This window comes from Myxocyprinus asiaticus, chromosome 3, assembly GCF_019703515.2.
Source record: "Myxocyprinus asiaticus isolate MX2 ecotype Aquarium Trade chromosome 3, UBuf_Myxa_2, whole genome shotgun sequence".
NCBI classification, from domain to species: domain Eukaryota; kingdom Metazoa; phylum Chordata; class Actinopteri; order Cypriniformes; family Catostomidae; genus Myxocyprinus; species Myxocyprinus asiaticus.
The window spans coordinates 58,678,369-58,700,650 of NC_059346.1; the positions used below are offsets into that span (position 1 = coordinate 58,678,369).

Genomic DNA, 22,282 nt, shown 5'->3' on the forward strand with positions numbered 1-22,282 from the left:
ACAAATAACATATATATGTATTAAATGTAGTTTTTCTTAAACATAGTGTAATACATATAAAAACACGTCTTGAGATTCCTAAGTCAGATTTGCACTTCATCAATCTGTGTTTTGAACAAGAACGTGTCCTGGTGTTGTGCTGTCTGCTGAAAGATTGTTTTGTTCTCTGTATAAGCTGTGCATTGCCTATACAGCTGAAGTTTGGCTTACTGCCCCCTGGAGAAAACAGGTGGTACTTCAAGCAAGAATTGCTCAGGAATCTTCCTTATTATGGTCCGGGGACATGATTAATTGCATTCATTTTTTTAACGCATCGTTTGTTATATAATTAATCGCACTGAATTAATGCGTTAAGTCAACAGCCCTACTATATATGTATAGGATTGGGAAATTTAACTTGTTAATTTCTGCAATTAATGCAGTTAAAGAGAATTAAAGGGATAGTTCACCCAAAAATGAAAATTCTCTTATCATGGCATCCCAGATGTGTATGACTTTCTTCTGCTGAACACAAATGAAGATTTTTAGAAGAATATTTCAGCTCTGTAGGTCCTCACAATGCAAGTGAATGGTGGCCAGAATTCTAAAGGTCCAAAAATCACATAAAGTCAGAATAAAAGTAATACATATGACTCGAGTGGTTCAATCCATATTGCCAGAAGCAATATGACAGGTGTGGGTGAGAAACAGATCAATATTTAAGTCCTTTTTTACTATCAGTCTCCAATTTCACTTTCACATTCACATACTTCTTCTTTTGTTTTTGCTGATTTTCATTCTTCAGCCACCTACTGGTTGGGGCTGGTCAAAGGTGAATATTTATAGTAAAAGAAATGACTTAAATATTTTTTCACCCACACTATGAGATATGGATTTCACCACTGGAGTCCAGTGGATTAATTTTATGCTGCCTTAATATGATTTTTGCATTGCATGGACCTACAGAGCTGTGATATTCTTCTAAAATCTTAATTTGTGTTCTGCTGAAGAAAGAAAGTCATACATCTGGGATGGCATGAGGGTGAGTAAATGATGAGAGAATTTTTATTTTTTGGTGAAATATCCATTTAATGCAATTAATGTACAGTACTATCCATTTTTTCCACTGCCAATAATGCTTGATATAAATTGAATCTGCCCATTTGATCCTATTATTCTAAAAAGTCCACTGGAAAACGTCATTTTTTTGTAAAACACGACCCAGGCTAGACTCAAACCCAGGTCTCCCATGATCATGACATTTCAATATGTCTGAGCCCTCTGACAATATTTATGTTTTGCTTAATTGATTACGTTTGCAAAATACTAAAACTGTTTAAATTCAGGTTTGAATTAGATTTTAATTTTTATTGAGATCTTAGAATTTTTTGATGCAATTTGTAGGATAGGCTGGAGAATTTGCATGATTAAAGATAAGGACACTAATCAACTAAAAGAGGTTGGGCTCTTACGGATGTGGTTTCATTGGGTTGTGCTCCATGCTTCAGGAGCAGTGTCACAATGTCTGTATGGCCCTGCTGCGCAGCCTGATGTAGCGGCATATACCCCATCTGACAACCACATAAACAGGACACATTTAGACTCCATCCGAAAGAAAAATCACAAATGAGATCTTCAGTTGTTTCACAAGAGATCTCATCAATGTCTAAAACTGTGCACAGATTTGATACCAAAGTCTGCATTCAAAAGTCAGAGATTTAAATATGAACTGAATAATACATTTCTCATCAGTCTCAGAAGACCAAATTATCTGAGCAATACCATCAACATTAATTTTGTTAACAATTTGTTGCTATTTTTATTTATGCTATAGAACTTTAGGAGAAACATCTGAGATATACACTATATTGCCAAAAGTATTCGCTCACCCATCCAAATAATTGAATTCAGGTGTTCCAATCACTTCCATGGCCACAGGTGTATAAAATGAAGCACCTAGGCATGCAGACTGCTTCTACAAACATTTGTGAAAGAATGGGCCGCTCTCAGGAGCTCAGTGAATTCCAGCGTGGTACTGTGATAGGATGCCACCTGTGCAACAAGTCCAGTCGTGAAATTTCCTCGCTATTAAATATTTCACAGTCAACTGTCAGTGGTATTATAACAAAGTGGAAGCGATTGGGCATGACAGCAACTCAGCCACGAAGTGGTAGGCCACGTAAAATGACAGAGCGGGGTCAGCGGATGCTGAGGCGCATAGTGCGCAGAGGTCGCCAACTTTCTGCAGAGTCAATCGCTACAGACCTCCAAAGTTCATGTGGTCTTCAGATTAGCTCAAGAACAGTGCGTAGAGAGCTTCATGGAATGGGTTTCCATGGCCGAGCAGCTGCATCCAAGCCATACATCACCAAGTGCAATGCAAAGCGTCGGATGCAGTGTTGTAAAGCACGCCGCCACTGGACTCTAGAGCAGTGGAGACGCGTTCTCTGTAGTGACAAATCACGCTTCTCCATCTGGCAATCTGATGGACGAGTCTGGGTTTGGCGGTTGCCAGGAGAACGGTACTTGTCTGACTGCATTGTGCCAACTGTGAAGTTTGGTGGAGGGGGGATTATGGTGTGGGGTTGTTTTTCAGGAGCTGGGCTTGGCCCCTTAATTCCAGTGAAAGGAACTCTGAATGCTTCAGCATACCAAGAGATTTTGGACAATTCCATGCCCCCAACTTTGTGGGAACAGTTTGGGGATGGCCCCTTCCTGTTCCAACATGACTGCACACCAGTGCACAAAGCAAAGTCCATAAAGACATGGATGAGCGAGTTTGGTGTGGAAGAACTTGACTGGCCTGCACAGAGTCCTGACCTCAACCCGATAGAGCACCTTTGGGATGAATTAGAGCGAAGACTGCAAGCCAGGCCTTCTCGTCCAACATCAGTGTCTGACCTCACAAATGCGCTTCTGGAAGAATGGTCAAAAATTCCCATAAACACACTCCTAAACCTTGTGGAAAGCCTTCCCAGAAGAGTTGAAGCTGTTATAGCTGTAAAGGGTGGGCCGATGTCATATTAAACCCTATGGATTAAGAGTGGGATGTCACTTAAATTCATATGCATCTAAAGGCAGATGAGCGAATACTTTTGGCAATATAGTGTAGTTGTTACTTCAATTAAATGTAAATGAGAACATTAAGTCTCGGTACCTTTGAATCAAAACTTGACACGTCCTTGACATTTATTTGTTACAAAGCTGATCAAAGCAGAATAAATATTTCATTTACCCTGGTTTTGCTGTTTACGTTGGCCTGTTGCTGTAAAAGGAACTTAACCATCTTGATATTGCCATAATGACAAGACACATGAAGTGGAGTATAACCCATCTAAAGAGAATTCAATCGTAATCATGAATGATAATTAAATTAGCATTAAATCATGTAATATGCATCACACTATGGAAAAACAATAAGTGTTTCATATTGCATAAATATGCAGGTTTTTACCCGTGTGGCAGCGTAGACAGACGCCCCATGCTTCACCAGTATATCAGCAATGCCAACATGCCCTTCCTGAGCTACAAGATGTAGGGGAGTCAGTCCACTCTGAGGGGGGAAAATAAGCAAGTGTACCGGTTTAGTTCAGACATGTACAAAGGTGACATCCTTTCACAATGTGCTTGGTTCCAAATTGAGGAAAAGGGATTGGCAAATCATTGTCACCATTAGTAAATTAAAACAAGATGGTAAGCTTGCCTTGTTGCCCAGATTTACATTCGCCTGTTTGGAGATGAGCAACAACACCATGTCTTGTTGACCCTCCTGGGAGGCGAGGTGTAAGGGTGTGACCCCTTGTAGTGACTCAGCATTGGCAGAGGCTCCATGCTGCAGAAGACTGCTGGCAACCTCCAACTGGTTCTGCTTGGAAGCGATATGGAGTGGAGTATAGCCATTCTGAGGAGACAACAGAACAGGTTGATACGGTGACAAAACATTCTTTTTGCTTGTAAATTAATTTAAATAATCTGTAGATATTTTAATTAGAAAACAAGGCAAAGATACTAGAATTTTTTGCTTTTTGTTTAGTGCTTGGCATCAAAGAAAATTAAGGAGATCTGCGTCATACCCGAGCTGCACTGTGTGGTAATCCACCTTTACTGAGCAACAGATTAACCACATCCAGGTTGTTATGATGGACAGCCACATGTAATGGTGTGAGTCCAACCTATAGAGAAAAAAATAAAAAAAACATATAACATCTACATCCTCATCACTACCATCTATAATTTTTAGATTCAAATTATAACATGAAAAATTATAGATATGAAAAGATATAATTCAATTTTATCATCAGCACAGTGTGTGCGTAATCTCCGAGTGCAGCCCAGTTTATCTGGACACGCAGACAGTCTGCACAAGCGCCTGCCATTCACTGCACTACAGAAGTATCACAAAGCAGTTGAGTATACTTTTAAAGGCTGAGCGCTCGACCATGCGCAAGACGGAACAGCATGCGAAAAGACGAAGTATACCTTAGCCTTTATTGTAATCAGATTACAGTTACTGACTTTATTTCAGTAAATGTTTAAGAAACACACTGGGTGTCACATTTGTATTTTTGTAGGTTTATGGGAGTTATGACTAAAGTTATTACTAAGTTGTTACAAGATATTACTAAAGTTATTAAAATTGGATTACTTTTTCCATAAAGTTGTGAGTAAAGTAACCTGACAAAGTGCATCATTGTGCGCCCACTTTTTAAGCTGTTGGATTCCAAAAGTATTTTTCCCATTCATTTATTCCATAGGCTTTTCAAAAAATCCTTCATAAAAGAGTTCTAAGCCATGAACCAAACCAACCAGGTGAATCACAACATTACAGTCTTAAGCAAAAAACTATTTGAAAATCAGACAAAAGGTACAAGACTGTGTACTTAATGTCTTTAATCAGGAAATGAACTACAATCCCATGATGCATTGCAAAACACATATCAAATTAAAAACAATGGAAAATAAAAAACTATTGAATTTAAAGTTGTTGATTATAGGTAAATAAAAAATATATTTTAAGTTTATTGCTAAATATTCCGATATAGACAAATATATAAGCAGTTTGAGGGTGAAGGGAGAGCAACGCAATTGAGTCATTCATAGTGCATCATGGAAGATGGTGCTGGACTTTTTTGGCGGGCTTTGTTGGCTGCAGTTCTCTAATTGATGGATCTTTCTCTGCTGGATCATGGAAGGAGTAGTTGTTCAGGAATTCTGCTATTCAACACAATTTTGAAACAGTGAAGTAACATGGACTCACAGTAGGTCTGTCTTTAAAGGTTTATAAGTTATCGTTAAAAATCAATTAGTCTATGTAAAAAATTTATGGGATTTATACTTCCGGAACCAGGCTGAAGAAGCCTTTATTTTTGTCACACATTATACATAAATTTTTAGCATATATACAGTGAAATTTCTTTTTTGTTTTTTACATATCCCAGCCAAGCTGGGGTCAGTGTGCAGGGTCAGCCATGATACAGTGCCCCTGGAGCAGGTAGGATCAAGGGCCTTGCTGAAGTGCCCAACAGTGGCATCTTGGTGGTACTGGGGCTTGAACCCCCAACCTTCTGGTCAGTAACCCAGAGCCTTAACCACTGAGCCACAACTGACTGTTGTGCCCTTTTACAAAAGTAATTAGTAATCTGTAGTGGATTACTTTTTTGAGTAAATTCCCCAACACTGTCAATCGATAATAGCACTTTCTGTTCAAATATTTCTGTTCTGTATAAATATTTCTTAGTAAATATTGAGTAAATATTGAGTAAAATAAAGTTCAAGAAATAATTAAAGACGTATACTTAAAGAAAACAGTTCATTAAATACCAGTAGTTTTCAACATCACATTTGCCATCATTAAATTGTGTTATGCACAGTATCTACGGGCATAATATACCTTACTCTCTAGATTTTGGCATCACCTATTGGCTATTGAAAACCCATATCGGACGACATTAATTTGAACTATATGAACATGTATGTTAATTATGCAATTAACTATTCTAAACCAGGATTGGATTATCTCAATAACATGTAATTGTTAACACAATCTAAACATGAATGTATGCTGTTAATTCATACCTTGCCTGCAGCATTTGGGTTACCCCCTCTCTCTAAAAGCAGTGCTGCTACATCTACTTTTCCATATTTGGCTGCCACATGAAGTGGAGTGAAGGCCTTCTGCAAGACACCCATCAAAAAAGGCATTAACATTTAAAGAAAATGCTTAAAGGAATAGTTCACCCAAAAATGAAAATTCTCTCATCATTTACTAACCCTCATGCCATCCCAGATGTGTATGACTTTCTTTCTTCTGCAGAACACAAATTAAGATTTTTAGAAGAATATTTCAACTCTGTAGGTCCATACAATGCAAGTGAATGGGTGCCAAAATTCTGACACTCCAAAAATCACATAGGTCAGCATAAAAGTAATCCATAAGACTCCAGTGTTTTAAATCAGTGTCTTCAGAAGCAATAGGTATGGGTGAGAAACAGATCAATATTTAAGTTATTTTTTGCTTGAAATTCATCTACCTGCCCAGTAGGGTGTATATGCATGAAGAATGTGAATCACCAAACACACAAGAAGATGCTGCCTTATGTGATTTTGGACCGTCAAAATGTTGGCACCCATTCACTTGCATTGTATGGACCTACAGAGCTGAGATATTTTTCTAAAAATCTAAAAAAGTTACTAAAAAAGTAAGAAAGTCATACACATCCAGGATGGTATATGGGTGAGTAAATGTATTTTTGAGTAAATTCATTTTTGGGTGAACTGTACCTTTAAATACACAACCCAAAGAACTTTCAAACACTAGGCTGAGGCAGCACTGTACAGTACCCTGGTCATTTTGGTTAGCTGGGCATTCATGTCAATTAGGATGCTGGCAGTTTGTGTGTGCCCCTCACGGGCAGCGATGTGCAGTGGGGTGTGTCCTGCTGTTGTGGTGGAGTTGGGGTTGGCCTTGTGCTCCAGGAGCAGATTCACCATCTCGTTGTGGCCCATGCGGGCAGCACAGTGTAGCGGCGTCTGGTCATCCTGATGGAGGTGAAGGTTGAAATTTTGCTTAGAAAGCCTCATTTAAAGCTTGTTTAAACAGAATAAACCCTTGTGTCATGTATACAAATAATGACATCTGTGATGTTCGGGTCAAAAATTACCCATATAGAGTTCAATAGATTTTCAGCAGATTACAGCACACTCATCAATTAACTATGCACATGAAAATTGACATAGGCTTACCTACATGTTTTTACACTGAACACAGGCTTATATAGTAGCATTTTAATTGGAAAGTGTGCCACCTACATGTCAGTTGTGGTACTACTACTGTACAGAATATATACAGTTATTCCTTAGCTTTACTGTAAGGATTTACAATACTTAAAATAAGATGATACTTAGTTTACTTAAAAATTACTTGTACTTTAGATTACTTTTACTTCTGGAAGTAGAAGACCTTGTAATATAATTTCTAAAATGGCCACCTTCATACTTTTATGCACATGTCTTTTTGAGGTAAAATCTTTGCTGAGAGAGAGAGAGAGAGAGAGAGAGAGAGAGAGAGAGAGAGAGAGAGAGAGAGAGAGATCTTGTAACACTCTTCACTCAAGAGAAGCTTCACAGCTGCATTGAAAACCAGCATTATTTACCCCCGTGTCAGATTTGACCTGAACATTAAAGGTGGAGACAAATGTTTTACATGTTTTTTACATATTAATTTAGTTAAAGTTGAGGATAATCCAAAGGCATTTTGACTAAATTTAAGATTACGTTTTTAACTCTTAAACGGGTCAAAAATAACCCAAACATAATAGGAAGGTTAAAGAACAAACTGGTTGTATAAAACAAAATTAATAAAATTAAAACCCAAAATTAAAATAATAAAATTAAATACATTAAAATTAACATAAAAAATTAAAATAAATAAAGTATAAAACTTTGAAAACTTTTACAAAAATATTTGAAGTACAAATAATAAAATAAAATAAAATAAGGAGTACCTTGGCTTTAGCATCAACTGGGCCTGCATTTTGTAAGAGGAACTCAGCAACTTCACAGTGACCTGCTCGAGATGCCATGTGCAGAGGCGTTTCCACTTTCTAAAAATACAGATTAATACATTATTATTACATGATCACTTACTATTACTGTAAAAGCAGAGCTCACACTTTTTGAAGCTTAACAGTTGTGGTCACTGTGAATTTTTGCTGTATGGAAAGAGCTATGTAAAGATTCTTCAAAATGTATCCTTTTGTGTTCAAATGGCATGAAAAAGACAAAGCATAATGGCATGACAAATAAAGACAAAACTTAGATTTTTGGGTAAACAATACCTGTAACTGTTGATACTATGTCACTTGCTTACCACGTTTGAGGCGTGTGGGGAAGCTCCTTTCTGCATCAGTATCTTCACTATGTTCAGATGACCCATAAAGGAGGACACATGCAGTGGGGTCAACCCAGACTGTTGGACAGAATTCAAACTTACAAAAAGAACTTTGCAGTCTTATATTATCACTGCATGATATAGTTTCTCAGAGAGCTCTACTTGAACTTGAGACACTATTTATAATGCATCTCCCTTTTCGGTGCTCCCTAAAATGCAGTGGTGTGTGGTCAGCCCCTTCAAACCCTTCAGAGAAGGGATGGTCGGGGCAGTAACCCTCAGAAGGGATCGCACACCACTGCTTAGGTAAATAATATAGAATTCTTGTATACTGTGGAATTCTTCCTGTTACACACCTCTGTAACAGCCTCCAAAGATGCAGAATGCTTCAACAGTAGGTCCATTACTCGCATGTGGTTCTTCTTACAGGCAATATGGAGAGGTGTGAAGCCATTCTAAACATGCCATGAGAGCACAAATATGTAAGTGTATTTTCATGAACAGTTTATGGACAAATGCAAACAAAAGATATTTAAATATAGCAATATATTATATATAACAATATGCACAGACACACATACTGTACACACATGTGTGTGCACTAACCAGAGCACGAGTGTTAGGTTTGGCTCCTTTATCCAGGAGTACTTTGGCCACACGATGATGTCCACAGTGTGCCGCCACATGCAGTGGTGTAAGGTGGTCTAGAGTGATGTCATCAATCTCTGCATTGTACTGTAACAGCTGTCTGATGCAGTCCAAATGATCACCCTGGGCTGCCATATGTATGGGTGAAAGGCCGTTCTATGAAGTGATATTAGCAGAACATTTACACATAAGGTATAGGCATTCACTTTAAAATTCATGTCATGTAATTTTATACTATTTTTTAAGCAGTCTTACGTTTTAACTTACAACTGTTAATAATAATGTGTAAACAATTAAAACAAAACTCAGCTAGCCAGCTAGCCATCAGTTGAATATATTCAATCAATATACAGGTATGTGATTCTTCCTAACTCCCCCCACACATTTTACTTTGAAAATAAGAGAAGAAAACACAATTTGAATGCCTACTTTTGTCTTGGCCTGTATTGGGGCTCCTTGGTCCAGAAGGATCTCAATTATTCTTACATGGCCATTTCTGGCAGCACAGTGAAGAGGAGTTAACTCATCCTATGATTAAAGAACAACAAATGTGTAGACAAATCAGAAATGATTTCAAATTCCTCAATGTGAGTAGATTTTAGAATTGTGGCAATATAACATACTTTAGTCTTAGCGTCAATCTTTGCTCCCCTGTCAAGCAGAAGTCTGACCATGATAACATTTCCTCTCCTTGCTGCAATATGTAGAGGTGTGATCCCATTCTGAAAGAAAGTCACAGTAGTTTGCATGTTGCTACAAACAGATATAATATAATAAATAGAGAAACAATGTGGAAAAATGGGAAGTGTTCAGAAGATAGACCTTGGGTGTGAAGTTCACATCAGCTCCTCTGTTTAGGAGAAGCTGGGCTACATTCAGGTTCTCATAGTGGGCCGCTATATGGAGTGGCGTGAAGCCTGTCTAGAGAGGATAATCAGAAACTGAGTAAGTAACCAGCACATGCAGTCAAGTTCTTCCACACCAGACTCAATCCCCATTCTAATGTTTATTTTAGGAGATAATATGGCTGTATGCTTGATTTTATGCATATATTGTTAGCAATGGGTGTAGTTGAAATAGACAGAACCATTAATTAAAAGGGTGTCCATATACTTTTGGCAATGTAATATATATGTTTACATAGATTAAAGCAGCAAGCCATGAGAGACCACGAGTAACAGAAATTCTACTATAGTTGTTAATTAAAAATTATATAAATTATATTCATTAAAATAGTTTAACTCCTAAAGACATGAATTGTAGTTTTGCAGTATATGTTGGAAATCATGACCACTCACATTAAAATGAAGACTCGTATCAGTGACCTTATAAAAGCTGTTTTATTCTATATGGAGAGGCTCCGCATATGGGAGCAGCCATGTTAGAATCACATGACCAGCCAAATAATACTCGCTTAATCTCAGTAACCATCCTGTTATTTCACTCTCTGATTAAAGTAATCATGGCTGACTGTGAATACTAAATTTCTACAATGGCATCTGGAACTGAAAACTATTGATTTTAAATTATGCTGCATCCAAGCCGCTAGGTGTCAGTGTAAGTTCAAGACAACACAAAGACAAAAGTTACTGAGTGCACCTTTAATGTGACCTTCACAAAACAAAAAGAAAACAAAAAGTTGAAATCTGTTAGTTTTAATAAGTTTTCATAAAAATCAACTCCTTGGACATGAAAGTTGAAGAAACACCCATATATGGCTTATCAGCAAATGTATGTATGTATATATATATAAAACCCATATACATATATATATATATATATATATATATATATATATATATATATATATATATATATATATACAATCAGTGTCAGAACTAAATGATTTCCTTTTTTTATATTAGTTTTTATGTCTACTTGAAAAAAAAAAAAAGAAAAATAGGAAAAAGTTTAACATCAGTATACACAAACCTTGCTTAAGACATCAGCATTTGGGTCATTCTGTAAAAGCACAGCGGCAGTTCGGGTGTCATCATTTCGGGCAGCGATATGCAGTGCAGGAAGGCGGACCTTGCCCTTTGTACCGTGGTTGATGAGCAGGGCCACCATATTCTCATGGCCCTGCTGAAGAGCCACAGCAAGAGGGGTAAAGCCATCCTGCCAGAAAGAGACACGTACAAGAGACAGAGTCTCAGACCTTCAGGGTAAAACAGAACACATTTCATTTCAAACATAAAATACTTTGAGGATGAAATGCCCATTTCAGCCTCTGTCACAGATTCTTTGATTGGGTTATAGGTTGTTTTTTGTTTTTGTTTTGTTTGTTTTTTTGCCTATTTTGCCCATATATGTTTTATTGTGATCACTGTGAATCCTGAACCTTAAGTGAGAAAGGTGAAGCATGCAGTATATTTTTAGCTTTTGGATCACTTATAACTTCTGAATGATGCATCCTTCCAGAGATGTTGGCAGTGCCAGACACTCCTGGAAAGATGAACAGCTGTGTCAAGTGTTATGAGATTCACTAACTCCACCAGAGTTTGTCAGAGACTTCGAATAATAGAAATGGCTTTAGAATAACAGTGTTTACCAAACCTGCTACAATTTGACTGTGGCACTATGTGCTTGCTATGCCGATAACATGACTCTCATGGTATAAATAAGTGATTTTGATATTGTAATGTTGTGATATTTTGCAGGACTTACTGTAATACTGTATATTAGACAAGAAAAAAAAAACTTTTTAAAAATAGTTTCCACAGATACAGTTTCCTCAAAGTAATTTACTTTCAGGACTTTGTGGTTTGAAAGGCCTTCTGAGTTTAATACTTTTATTCTAAACTAATCTAAATCACCATTGTTAATCACAGTGGATGCAATTAATTTTGTTATGTGATCTGGAAAGAGATGGATTATATTATTCTTGAGCAAGTTAGGTGTTCATATATTAAGACATACATGTTTCTGAATTTTCATTTTTCTTAGCTTTTGTGAGTTTCTGTGTGTAAATAAAAAATTTATTACACTAATTATATTTGTTTTTATTTATTTTAATATATTTTGAATATATACTTGTTATAGTATACAGTATATATACACTCACTGAGCAATTTATTAGGAACACTTGTACACCTACATATTCATGCGATTATCTAATCAGCCAATCATGTGGCTGCAGTGCGATGCATAAAATCATCCAGATATGGGTCAGGAGCTTCAGCTAATGTTCACATCAACCATCAGAATGGGAAAAAAATTTTGATCTCAGTGATTTTGACCATGGCATGATTGTTGGTGTCAGGTGAGTATTTCTTTATCTGCTGATCTCCTGGGATTTTCACGCACAACAGTCTCTAGATTTTATTCAGAATGGTGCCCACAAAAATCCAGTGAGCATTAGTTCTGCGAACGGAAATGCCTTGTTGATGAGAGAGGTCAACGGAGAATGGCCAGACTGGTTTGAGCTGGCAGAATGGCTATGGTAACTCAGATAAACACTCTGTACAATTGTAGTGAGCAGAATAGCATCTCAGAATGCACAACACGTCGAACCTTGATGCGAATTGGTTACAACAGCAGAACAGGTTCCACTTCTGTTAGCCAAGAACAGAAAGCTGAGGCTACAGTCGGCAAAGGCTCACCAAATCTGGACAGTTAAAGACTGTAAAAACGTAGCTTGGTATGATGAATCTCAAATTCTGCTGAGGCACACAGATGGTAGGGTCAGAATTTGGCACCAACACTATGAATCCGTGGACCCAACCTACCTTGTGTCAAAAGTCCAGGCTGGTGGCAGGGGTGTAATGGTGTGGGAAAAGTTTTCTTGGCACGCTTTGGGCCCGTTATTACCAGTCAATCATTGCTTGAATGCCACAGCCTATTTGAGTATTGCTGCTGACCATGTGCATCCCTTCATGGCCACAATTTACCCATCTTCTAATGGCTACTTCCAGCACGATAATGCATCATGTTACAAAGAAAAAGTCGCCTCAAACTGGTTTCATGAACATGACAATGAGTTCACTGTTCTTCAGTGGCCTTCCCAGTCACCGGACCTGAATCCAATAGAAGACCTTTGGGATGTGGTAGAATGGGAGATTCGCAGCATAAATGTGCAGCTGACAAATCTGCAGAAATTGCGTGATGCAAACTTTTCAACATGGACCAGAATCTTAAAGGAATATTTCCAACATTCCATGCCATGAAAAATTGAGGTTGTTTTGAGAGCAAAGGGAGGCCCTACCCAGTATTAGTATAGTGTTCCTAATAAAGTGCTAATTGAATGTAAATATAAAAAATATAAAATTAATATACAACTTTAAATTTAGTTATAAAAATCTACATGGCACAAGCTGATAGGTCCTTTGACATGTAATCTTTTAGCCAATCAACTAACGTACACCCTCTTTGTCTAGTAGATACACTGATGATCCAAAACATTATGACCACTCACAGGTGAAGTGAATAATATTGATCATCTCCTAACAAGGCCACATGTCAAGGTCTGGTTAGATTAGATGACAGATGACATTAGCAAACAATCAGTTATATGTAGTGTTGAATGCTGGAGAAATAGGCAGGAGTAAAGACCTGAGCGACTTTGACAAGGGCCAAATTGTTATGGCCAGATGACTGGGTCAGAGCATCTCTGAAGCGGCAAGGCTTGTGGGGTGCTCTCAGTCAGCAATGGTGAGTACCAACTGACAGTGGTCAGAGGAGGGACAAACCACAAACTGGCGCCCAAGACTCATTGATGTGAGAGGGCAATGAAGGCTATCCCATCTGGTCCGAACTGATGGAAGGTCTACTGTGGCATAAGTCACAGTAACTTTTAATGATTGTTAAGGGAGGAATGTGTCACAACACACAGTGTATTGCACCATGCTGCGTATGGGGCTGCGTAGCCGCAGACTGATCAGAGTGCCCATGATGACCCCTGTCCACCCTCGAAAGCACCTACAATGGCACGTGAATGTCGGAACTGGACCTTGGAGCAGTGGAAGAAGGTTGCCTGGTCCAATGAGTCCCGTTTTCTTTTATATCATGTGGACAGCCATGTACGTGTTCAGGTTTACCTGAGGAAGTGATGGCACCAGGATGCACTGTGGGAAGATGACAAGCTGGTGGTGGGAGTGTGATGTTCTGGGCAATGTTCTGCTGGGAAACCCTGGGTCCGTCCATTCATGTGGATGTCAATTTGACACATGCCAACTACCTAAACATCTTTGCAGACCAGGTACACCCCTTAATGGCAGTGGTATTCCCTGATGGCAGTGGCCACTTTTAGCAGGATAATGCACCCTTCCACACTGAAAACACTGTTCAGGAATGGTTTGAGGAACATGATGAAGAGTTCAAGGTATTGCCCTGGCCTCCAAATTCCCCAGATCTCAATCCAGTTGTGGGATATGCTGGACCAACAAGTCTGCTCCACGGTGGCTCCACCTCGCAACTTACAGGACTTGAAGGATCTGCAACTAATACAAAAAAGTGTGGAGCACTCCAATTCTTTTGTTGTTTTTGTTTGTTTGATCGTACAGAGAAAATGAGAAGCAGTAGAACATGCTTTTTCATCATTGAAAGTTGGTGCACAGATGTAACAACGTTAAAGAAGATGTGCTCTCCTAATTTGGAAGCGCTCTTTATCAACTGTAAGCCTTTCTACTCACCACGGGAGTTTTCCTTGTTTATTCTGGTGAGTGTTTACATTCCTCCACAAGCGTGTGTGAGCGCAGCGCTGAATCAGCTGGCTGATCAGATCACAGACACGGAACAGCAATACCCGGACTCACTTATTATTACTCTCTGCGATTTTAACAGAGACAACCTCACCTGTGAACTGCCAAAATACAGACAGCACATAACATGCCCTACCAGAGACAGAAATATACTGGATCACTGCTACACAACATTAAAGGATGCATATCGCTCTGTCCCTAGAGCAGCTTTGGGACTCTTTGATCACTGTCTGGTTCATCTTCTTCCGACCTACAGGCGGAAACTTAAATCAGCTAAACCTGTAGTAAAGACCAATGAAGCGGAGCTGAAACTACAAGCCTGCTTTGATTGCACAGATTGGAGTGTTTTTGAAGCTGCAGACACCAATCTGGATGAGCACACAGATAATGTAACATCATATATCAGTTTCTGTGAGGATGTGCATTCCTACTAGGACTTATTTAACATTCAACAATGACAAACTATGGTTTACAGCAAACTCAGGCAGCTTCGTCAAGCCAAAGAGAATGCTTACAGAAGTGGGGATAAAATCTTGTACAATCAGGCCAAAAACTAATAAAGGAGATTAGAGTGGCTAAAAGAAGCTACTCTGAGAAGCTGAAAAACAAGTTTCCTATCTGTCACTCACTCGACGTTGTGTCGATGTAGTGACACTAGGGGTCACTCTTGGGAGCCCGAAACACCTCTGGTCTTTGATAAAAGGCCAATGAAAATTGGCGAGTGGTATCTGCATGCCACTCCCCTGGATATACGGATATAAAAGGAGCTGGCGTGCAACCACTCATTCAGATTTTCTCTTCGGAGCCGAAGGGTCGATGTCTACTGAGCTGACTGTTCATTCACCTCTGCTGGATCTGACGGCGCATTTCAGCGGCTTGTCCCTCCTCTGCACTGGTGCACAGCAGAGAACGCCCCTGGGTGCTTCGGCAGAAAAAAGAGAGTATATTTTCCTGAAAAAGTATATTTCTCTAAAAGAGCATCTTTTTAAAGACGCATCTTTTTAAAGATGCCTTTCCATTTGTGTGTTATTCCTGGTTGCGGTCGTTACCTCTCAACTTCAGACGGTCACGATCGCTGTCTTTCATGTCTGGGTGCGACCCACATGGAGGCAGCGTTCGTGGATGGTTCATGTTCTCACTGCGAGAACATGACCATGGCAACATTGCTGTCGTGGCTTGCTTTCGTAAGAAAGCATGCCACCCCAGCGGCTCCCCGCCTCGGTCCTCCTTCTACGGAATTGAGGCCAGCGCGGCTAGAACTGGGGGCAATTTGGGGACCCCAATGGGACCGCCTCTGCCGGGTATCCCCCCGTGGACCTCCCATTCCCCAGCATGCTCGTCTGCCCCGATCGGGCTTCTGAATGAGTCTGCCGGCTCGTCTCATGGTGAGTTCGACCTCTTGTTCGGAGCCCGCGAAGCTGATGAGCTCTCGAGCACAGCATCGGAGAGCAGGCTTATCCAGTCGGACGCAGAAGCCTCAGCTGGGCTCCCCCCTTCGGGGACAATTGCCCAGTCACAGGCTGATGCGGAGATGACGGACATGCTTTCCCGGGCGGCCTCAAGCGTCGGGCTAGAGTGGAACCCTCCACTCTCCCCTGAACCCTCGTGGCTCGATGATTGGTTCCTGGGCTCGCGGCACTGCTCAAAGCAGCCACGCCCCGCTCCAGTGCCTTTCCTCCCGGAAGTGCACGAGGAGCTGACAAAATCGTGGGAGGCACTTTTTACTGCCCCGTCCTGATTTCTTAGTTCCCCCGCCCTCACTACCCTCGATGGCGGGGCAGCCAGGGGCTATACGGCGATTCCCCCGGTGGATAAGGCGCTCGTGGTGCACCTATGCCCGCAGAGCACCGCCACCTGGAGCCCACCGCAGGAAGCAGACGCCACCCGTCTTACGGCCGACCCAGGGTCGATGAAACCCACTGCATTGGAGCTGGTAGTAAGACCACTCCATCCCCCGGTGGAGGGCTGGGTGGAGAATCTTTTGTTGCCTTTTCATTTGATTTCAGCGCATGCACAAATGGCTGTGGTACCCAACAGTTCAGCAAAAGAGCGGTTTCCTCCTTCCCTGGGTCACATACTCGGTGTGCACGGTCGTCATCATGACCACCGTCCACCTTTTTACCCTTGCAGGATTGGCGCTCCAGCGGCGGTCTCCCCGCCCCTGCGTGCCCAGCTGTGGCACACATCCTCCCCCGATGTGACAATCTCCACGGGCTGCGAGGACAGGCCTCTTCCTCCCCCATCCCAGGCTGTTCTGGGGGTGGTCACAAGGAGCCAGGTAAGTGCTTCGATGTCCCTAGACTCAGCACGGCCACGACATGGTGTGGCACCTCGAGCTTCGCCCCGCTGCAAGGCCCCACCTGCCGATACATCCAACGAGGTTGTCCCTGTGGTCCCCCTCGCACGGAACTTGGATGCGTGGCTTGCGCTTTCCAATCTGTCGCGATGGCTGGTCCGGACCGTCCAACTCGGCTACGGGATTCAGTTCACCAGGCACCTGCCCAGGTTCAGCGGTATCTACTTCACCTTGGTGAAGGATGAAAACGCTGCTAACTTGCGTGCGGAGATCACCACCCTCCCATGGAAGGGTGCGATAGAACCTGTCCCTCCGGCCGAGATGAAGAAGGGGTTTTAAAGCCCCTACTTCATCGTACCAAAAAAGGCAGTGGGCTGCAGCCAATCTTGGACCTGCGAGTACTGAACTGGGCTTTACACAGACTCCCGTTCAAGATGCTGACGCAAAAACACATTCTGGCGAGCATCCGGCATCAAGATTGGTTTGCGGCGGTAGACCTGTAGGACGCGTACTTTCACATCTCGATTCTACCTCAACACAGACCCTTCCTACGCGTATCGGTACAAGGTCCTCCCTTTTGGCCTGTCCTTGTCCCCTCGCGTCTTCACGAAGGTCACAGAGGCAGCTCTTGCCCCGTTAAGGGAGGTGGGCATTCGCATTCTCAACTATCTCAATGATTGGCTAATCCTAGCTCACTCTTGGGACATGTCGTGTGCACACAGGGACTTGGTGCTCTCGCACCTCAGCCGATTAGGGCTTCGGGTCAACTGGGAAAAGAGCAAGCTCCTCCCGGTTCAGAGCATCTCTTTTCTCGGTTTGGAGTTGGACTCAGTCTCACTGACAGCGCGCCTCATGAGCGAGCACGCACAGTCGGTGCTGACCTGTTTGAAGGTGTTCAAACAGAAAACAGCGGTTCCACTGAAACTCTTTCAGAGGCTCCTGGGGCATATGGCATCCTCAGCAGTGGCCACCCCGCTCGGGTTGATGCATATGAGACCGCTTCAGCACTGGCTTCAGACTCGAGTCCCGAGATGGGCATGGCGCCGCGGGACACATCGCGTGGTCATCACGCCGGTCTGTCACCGTCTCTTGAGCCCTTGGACCGACCTCACGTTTCTACAGGCAGGCGTTCCCCTAGAGCAGGTCTCCAGGCACATCGTGCTCATGACAGATGTCTCCAAAATGGGCTGGGGCGCTGTTTGAAATGGGCACGCCACCGCTGGCTTATGGATGGGCCCGTGGCTATGTTGGCACATCAACTGCCTCGAGTTGCTGGAAATTCTGCTCGCCCTGCGGAGGTTCTGGCCATTGATCCAGGGCAAGCATGTGTTAGTTCGGACAGACAACACGGCAATAGTAGCATATGTCAACCGCAAAGGCGGTAGGCGCTCTCATTGTATGTCACAACTCGCCCGCCGTCTCCTCCTCTGGAGTCAGCAGCACCTCAAGTCGCTGCGAGCCACTCACATCCCGGGCGACCTCAACACTGCAACAGACGTGCTGTCACGGCAGGTTACCCTCAGGGGAGAGTGGAGACTCCACCCTCAAGTGGTCCAGCTGATCTGGAGTCGATTCGGACAGGCACAGGTAGACATGTTCGCCTCCCAAGAATCCTCCCACTGCCCGCTCTGGTATGCCCTGAACGAGGTACCTCTCGGCATAGACGTGCTGGCAAACAGCTGGCCCCCTGGCCTGCGCAAATATGCATTTCCCCCAGTGATCCTACTAGCACAGACTCTGTGCAAGGTCAGGGAGGATGAGAAGAAGGTCGTCCTGGTAGCACCCTACTGGCCCACCCAGACGTGGCATGTGGAGGACCAACAGTATATTAGGCAGGTGGTCATAATGTTTTGGCTCATCAGTGTAAATTGCCCCAGTTGTTTGCAGATAGCCGGTCTCAGTGCAGCGTGCAACAAGGGTTTTCACACTTCAATCCACCTCCTCCCCAGCACCACCTTTCTAGATCTGTTTCATGGGGATTTCTTGTACTATATTTCTAACTGTGCAGTAGCAGCATGTCTGTGTCATGTTATAGCAGTAAGTCTTACTTGCTATGCAGCAGTGCAAGCAGATCTATTCCTTCAAGTCCAAACCTATCAACTTGCCATATTCATTATAATACTTGAAAAATGTATTGTGAGAATTGCCATGCCTGAAATTACATTATATGTCATATATCTAATTTATTTTATTTGTTAATATATTTATTTTCTACTTTTGCACTATTTGTTCTTGTAATCCAATTGTAAAAATAAAACACCTGCTGTTGTTTGCTGTGTCTGTTTTACGCATGCTTAACAAATGTTAAATAAAAAGAGAATCTGCATGCTTAAAGTTCAGTTCAATGCAGTAAAAATAGATTTCCTAAGCATTACCTCAGTTGGAATGGTCTGATTGGCTCCATTGTCCAGGAGAAACTTCACAACCTCCAGGTGATTCTCTTGTGCAGCCATGTAGAGTGGAGTGAAGCCCTTCTGTTGCACACAGACATAAACACACATATGCAGATACAATACCCAAACTAACACAAGCACACATATACACAGATGACAATAGAGGCAGACAGGTTTGAGTTCAGACAGCAATACTACATGCATTCAAAATCATTCAACAATTAAAATTACCAACACAACTAATTTTTTATGTGGACATAAACCCCCATTATACTGTATAGTGTGAGTTAGGTCAATGTAAGCATGCAAAGAGTTAAATATTGTAACTTAGCAATGTAACATTCCAGTGTTCCAACCCCTCTTTAAAATGTTAAGGTTATAGGCTAGCTTCCTTGTTGATTGCTCACCTGGGACTGAGCATTGACATTGGCTCCATAGTTGACAAGCTCTGTGATGACTTGTTCCTGTCCAGCTAATGCAGCAATGTGAAGCGCAGTATTTCCTTTCTACAGGAGAAATTGAATGACAAGGAAGGCATTGACATTGTTTGAAATATCTTGTGCATTTCAAATATTCGTTTGACTTTTTGTCTTGGTTCTGTAATTTCTTGTTCTGTTAATATACAGTGGCCCCAGAAAGTATTTTGACACTTAAGCCACACTTGTATGAATGTTATTGCATTAGATAACAAAAAAACAAAAAACAAAAAAATCAAGTAACAATTATTTTAAAGCCCTGCTGCATATTTTGGATGCCACCTGCAATTTTTAACACCCACATTTAAAAGCTCACCTTACAGTGGAGTAATTGCAAAATATTGGTCTAATTTGACAGAAATACCCCAAATAAAATTTTTAAAAAAAGATTCCAATAATTAATTAATAATATTGTATATGTTTACCAACTTATGATGAACGTATATTTTTTATCTTTGAAAGCCTGCGATTCAGTCCGGATGCTCTATAAAAGTGTTAGTTAATTCAACTAGATGGCAGCAAGTACTAGGAAAAGACATTTTCTCTATTTAACTTCCATCACAATAAACAGATCTGAAATGTAGGTGACGCTCTAACAGCTGAGCTCTTGCCATGTGCTCGTCCATGTACATTTAGTCTATTTTGTGATCTCACACACCTTCCTCAGAGTTTGATCGAAAATATCTAGGTCTCTGAGTGGACTAGGCGCTAAATCTAGGTATTGTTGGAAAGCAATGATTGTCAACTTTTACAGTTATTTATAATACTTCATCATTGATTTATTCTGAATATCTGAGAAATAACATTGCATTATTTACATTGTTGCATCATAAGTAAGCTTAAGGACAAGTAGAAAATGGCTCATTATTTAGGTTTTGAATGATAGAACAATACATACTGTATGCTATTTGAAATTCAAGCAGAAATGTATTGTGGCACTTTTTGGCTGTCACATGTCAATGGAAAATTAATTAATGTGGTTAACTACATCTGTAGTTACTCTGCTAGGACACCTGTATGAGCTTGAGGGGAACTGACTTCCTTATCTTGGGACCAGTTGGGTTAAAACTAATTTACTCAGAAAAGTGCAGTTAGTTTTAAGAAAAGGTTTAGGCTCATGCTGCTTAGTTGGTCTAATTAGCTGATCTAACTCTTACCTTTGTGGCTGTCTCAAGTACAATACCATGGTGCAGGAGTTCCAGCACCATTTTAACATGGCCTTCTTTCGAGGCCAAATGCAGCCCATTGAGCCCATTCTGTGGAGGGAGAGACACAGCAGAGCAAACCTCACTCTGAAGGTTATTTCATCTGAAAGTACACTGTAAGGTGAACACAGGTTTTTCACATTGGGCTGGGTATTGATAAAGATTTCCCGATTTGATTCTGATTCATATTGCTCTTGATTTGATTTAATTTGATTCCAATTGTGATTCGATTCAATACCGACTGGGTATATTTTATTTATAGTGTCCATTTTGCTTACATACATAAGAAATTATTTCTCAGCCAATGCTGTTAATTATACAGGGGACCTTCTAACTATGTACATTATGAAAATATTAATTTTATTCATTAGTTATTCATAATTTTGGCATTCCATTATATATATATATATACACACACACACACACACACTGATGAGCCAAAACATTATGACCAACCACTCACAGTTGAAGCAAAATAACACTGATCATTTCCTAACAAGACCAAGGTCTGGGTAGATGGTAAGAGAAAAATCAGTTCTCGTAGCCAACGTGTTGAATGCAGGAGAAATGGGCAGGAGTAAAAACCTGTGTGACTTTGACAAGGGCCAAATTTTTATGACCAGACGACTCTGAAACGGCAAGGCTTGTAGGGTGCTCCCAGTCAGCAGTGGTGAGTACCTACTGACAGTGTTCCAAGGAGGGACAAACCACAAACTGGTGACAGGGTGTTGGGCGCTCAAGGCTCATCGATGCGCGAGGGCAACAAAACTATCCCGTCTGGTCCGAACCGACAGAAGGTCTATTGTGGCACAAGTCACAGAAAATGTTAATGATGTTTACAGGAGGAATGTGACACAATACACAGTGCATCGCACCCTGCTCCGTATGGGGCTGTGTAGCCGCAGGGTCAGAGTGACCATGATGACCCCTGTCCACCGTCGAAATTGCCTACAATGGGCATGCGAGCATCGGAACTGGACCTTGAAGTAGTGGAAGAAGGTCGTCAGGTGCAATGAGTCCCGTTTTCTTTTACATCACGTGGTCGGCCGTGTACGTGTGTGCCTTTTACCTGGGGAAGCGATGCCACCAGGATGCACTGTGGGAAGACGACAAGCCGGTGGAGGGAATGTGATGCTCTGGACAATGTTCTGCTGGGAAAACCTGGGTCCGGCCATTCATGTGGACATCAATTTGACA

General features: G+C 41.5%; 1 protein-coding gene across 2 annotated transcripts in view; it reads right to left on the reverse strand.

The window, feature by feature from the left end:
• Positions 1 to 22,282, reverse strand: part of LOC127419071 (ankyrin-1-like) — a 64,931-nt gene that overhangs the window by 27,336 nt on the left and 15,313 nt on the right. For both annotated transcript variants that reach the window (XM_051660164.1, XM_051660155.1), the window contains exons 5-22: positions 21,038 to 21,136; positions 19,812 to 19,910; positions 19,387 to 19,485; positions 10,949 to 11,134; positions 9,839 to 9,937; positions 9,640 to 9,738; positions 9,446 to 9,544; positions 8,975 to 9,172; positions 8,725 to 8,823; positions 8,348 to 8,446; positions 7,983 to 8,081; positions 6,820 to 7,017; positions 6,055 to 6,153; positions 4,053 to 4,151; positions 3,683 to 3,880; positions 3,434 to 3,532; positions 3,215 to 3,313; positions 1,452 to 1,550 (exon numbers count right to left, since the gene is read on the reverse strand). In XM_051660164.1, coding sequence (XP_051516124.1) covers positions 1,452 to 1,550; positions 3,215 to 3,313; positions 3,434 to 3,532; positions 3,683 to 3,880; positions 4,053 to 4,151; positions 6,055 to 6,153; positions 6,820 to 7,017; positions 7,983 to 8,081; positions 8,348 to 8,446; positions 8,725 to 8,823; positions 8,975 to 9,172; positions 9,446 to 9,544; positions 9,640 to 9,738; positions 9,839 to 9,937; positions 10,949 to 11,134; positions 19,387 to 19,485; positions 19,812 to 19,910; positions 21,038 to 21,136 — 2,166 coding nt within the window. The remainder of the gene's footprint in view (positions 1 to 1,451; positions 1,551 to 3,214; positions 3,314 to 3,433; positions 3,533 to 3,682; positions 3,881 to 4,052; positions 4,152 to 6,054; positions 6,154 to 6,819; positions 7,018 to 7,982; positions 8,082 to 8,347; positions 8,447 to 8,724; positions 8,824 to 8,974; positions 9,173 to 9,445; positions 9,545 to 9,639; positions 9,739 to 9,838; positions 9,938 to 10,948; positions 11,135 to 19,386; positions 19,486 to 19,811; positions 19,911 to 21,037; positions 21,137 to 22,282) is intronic.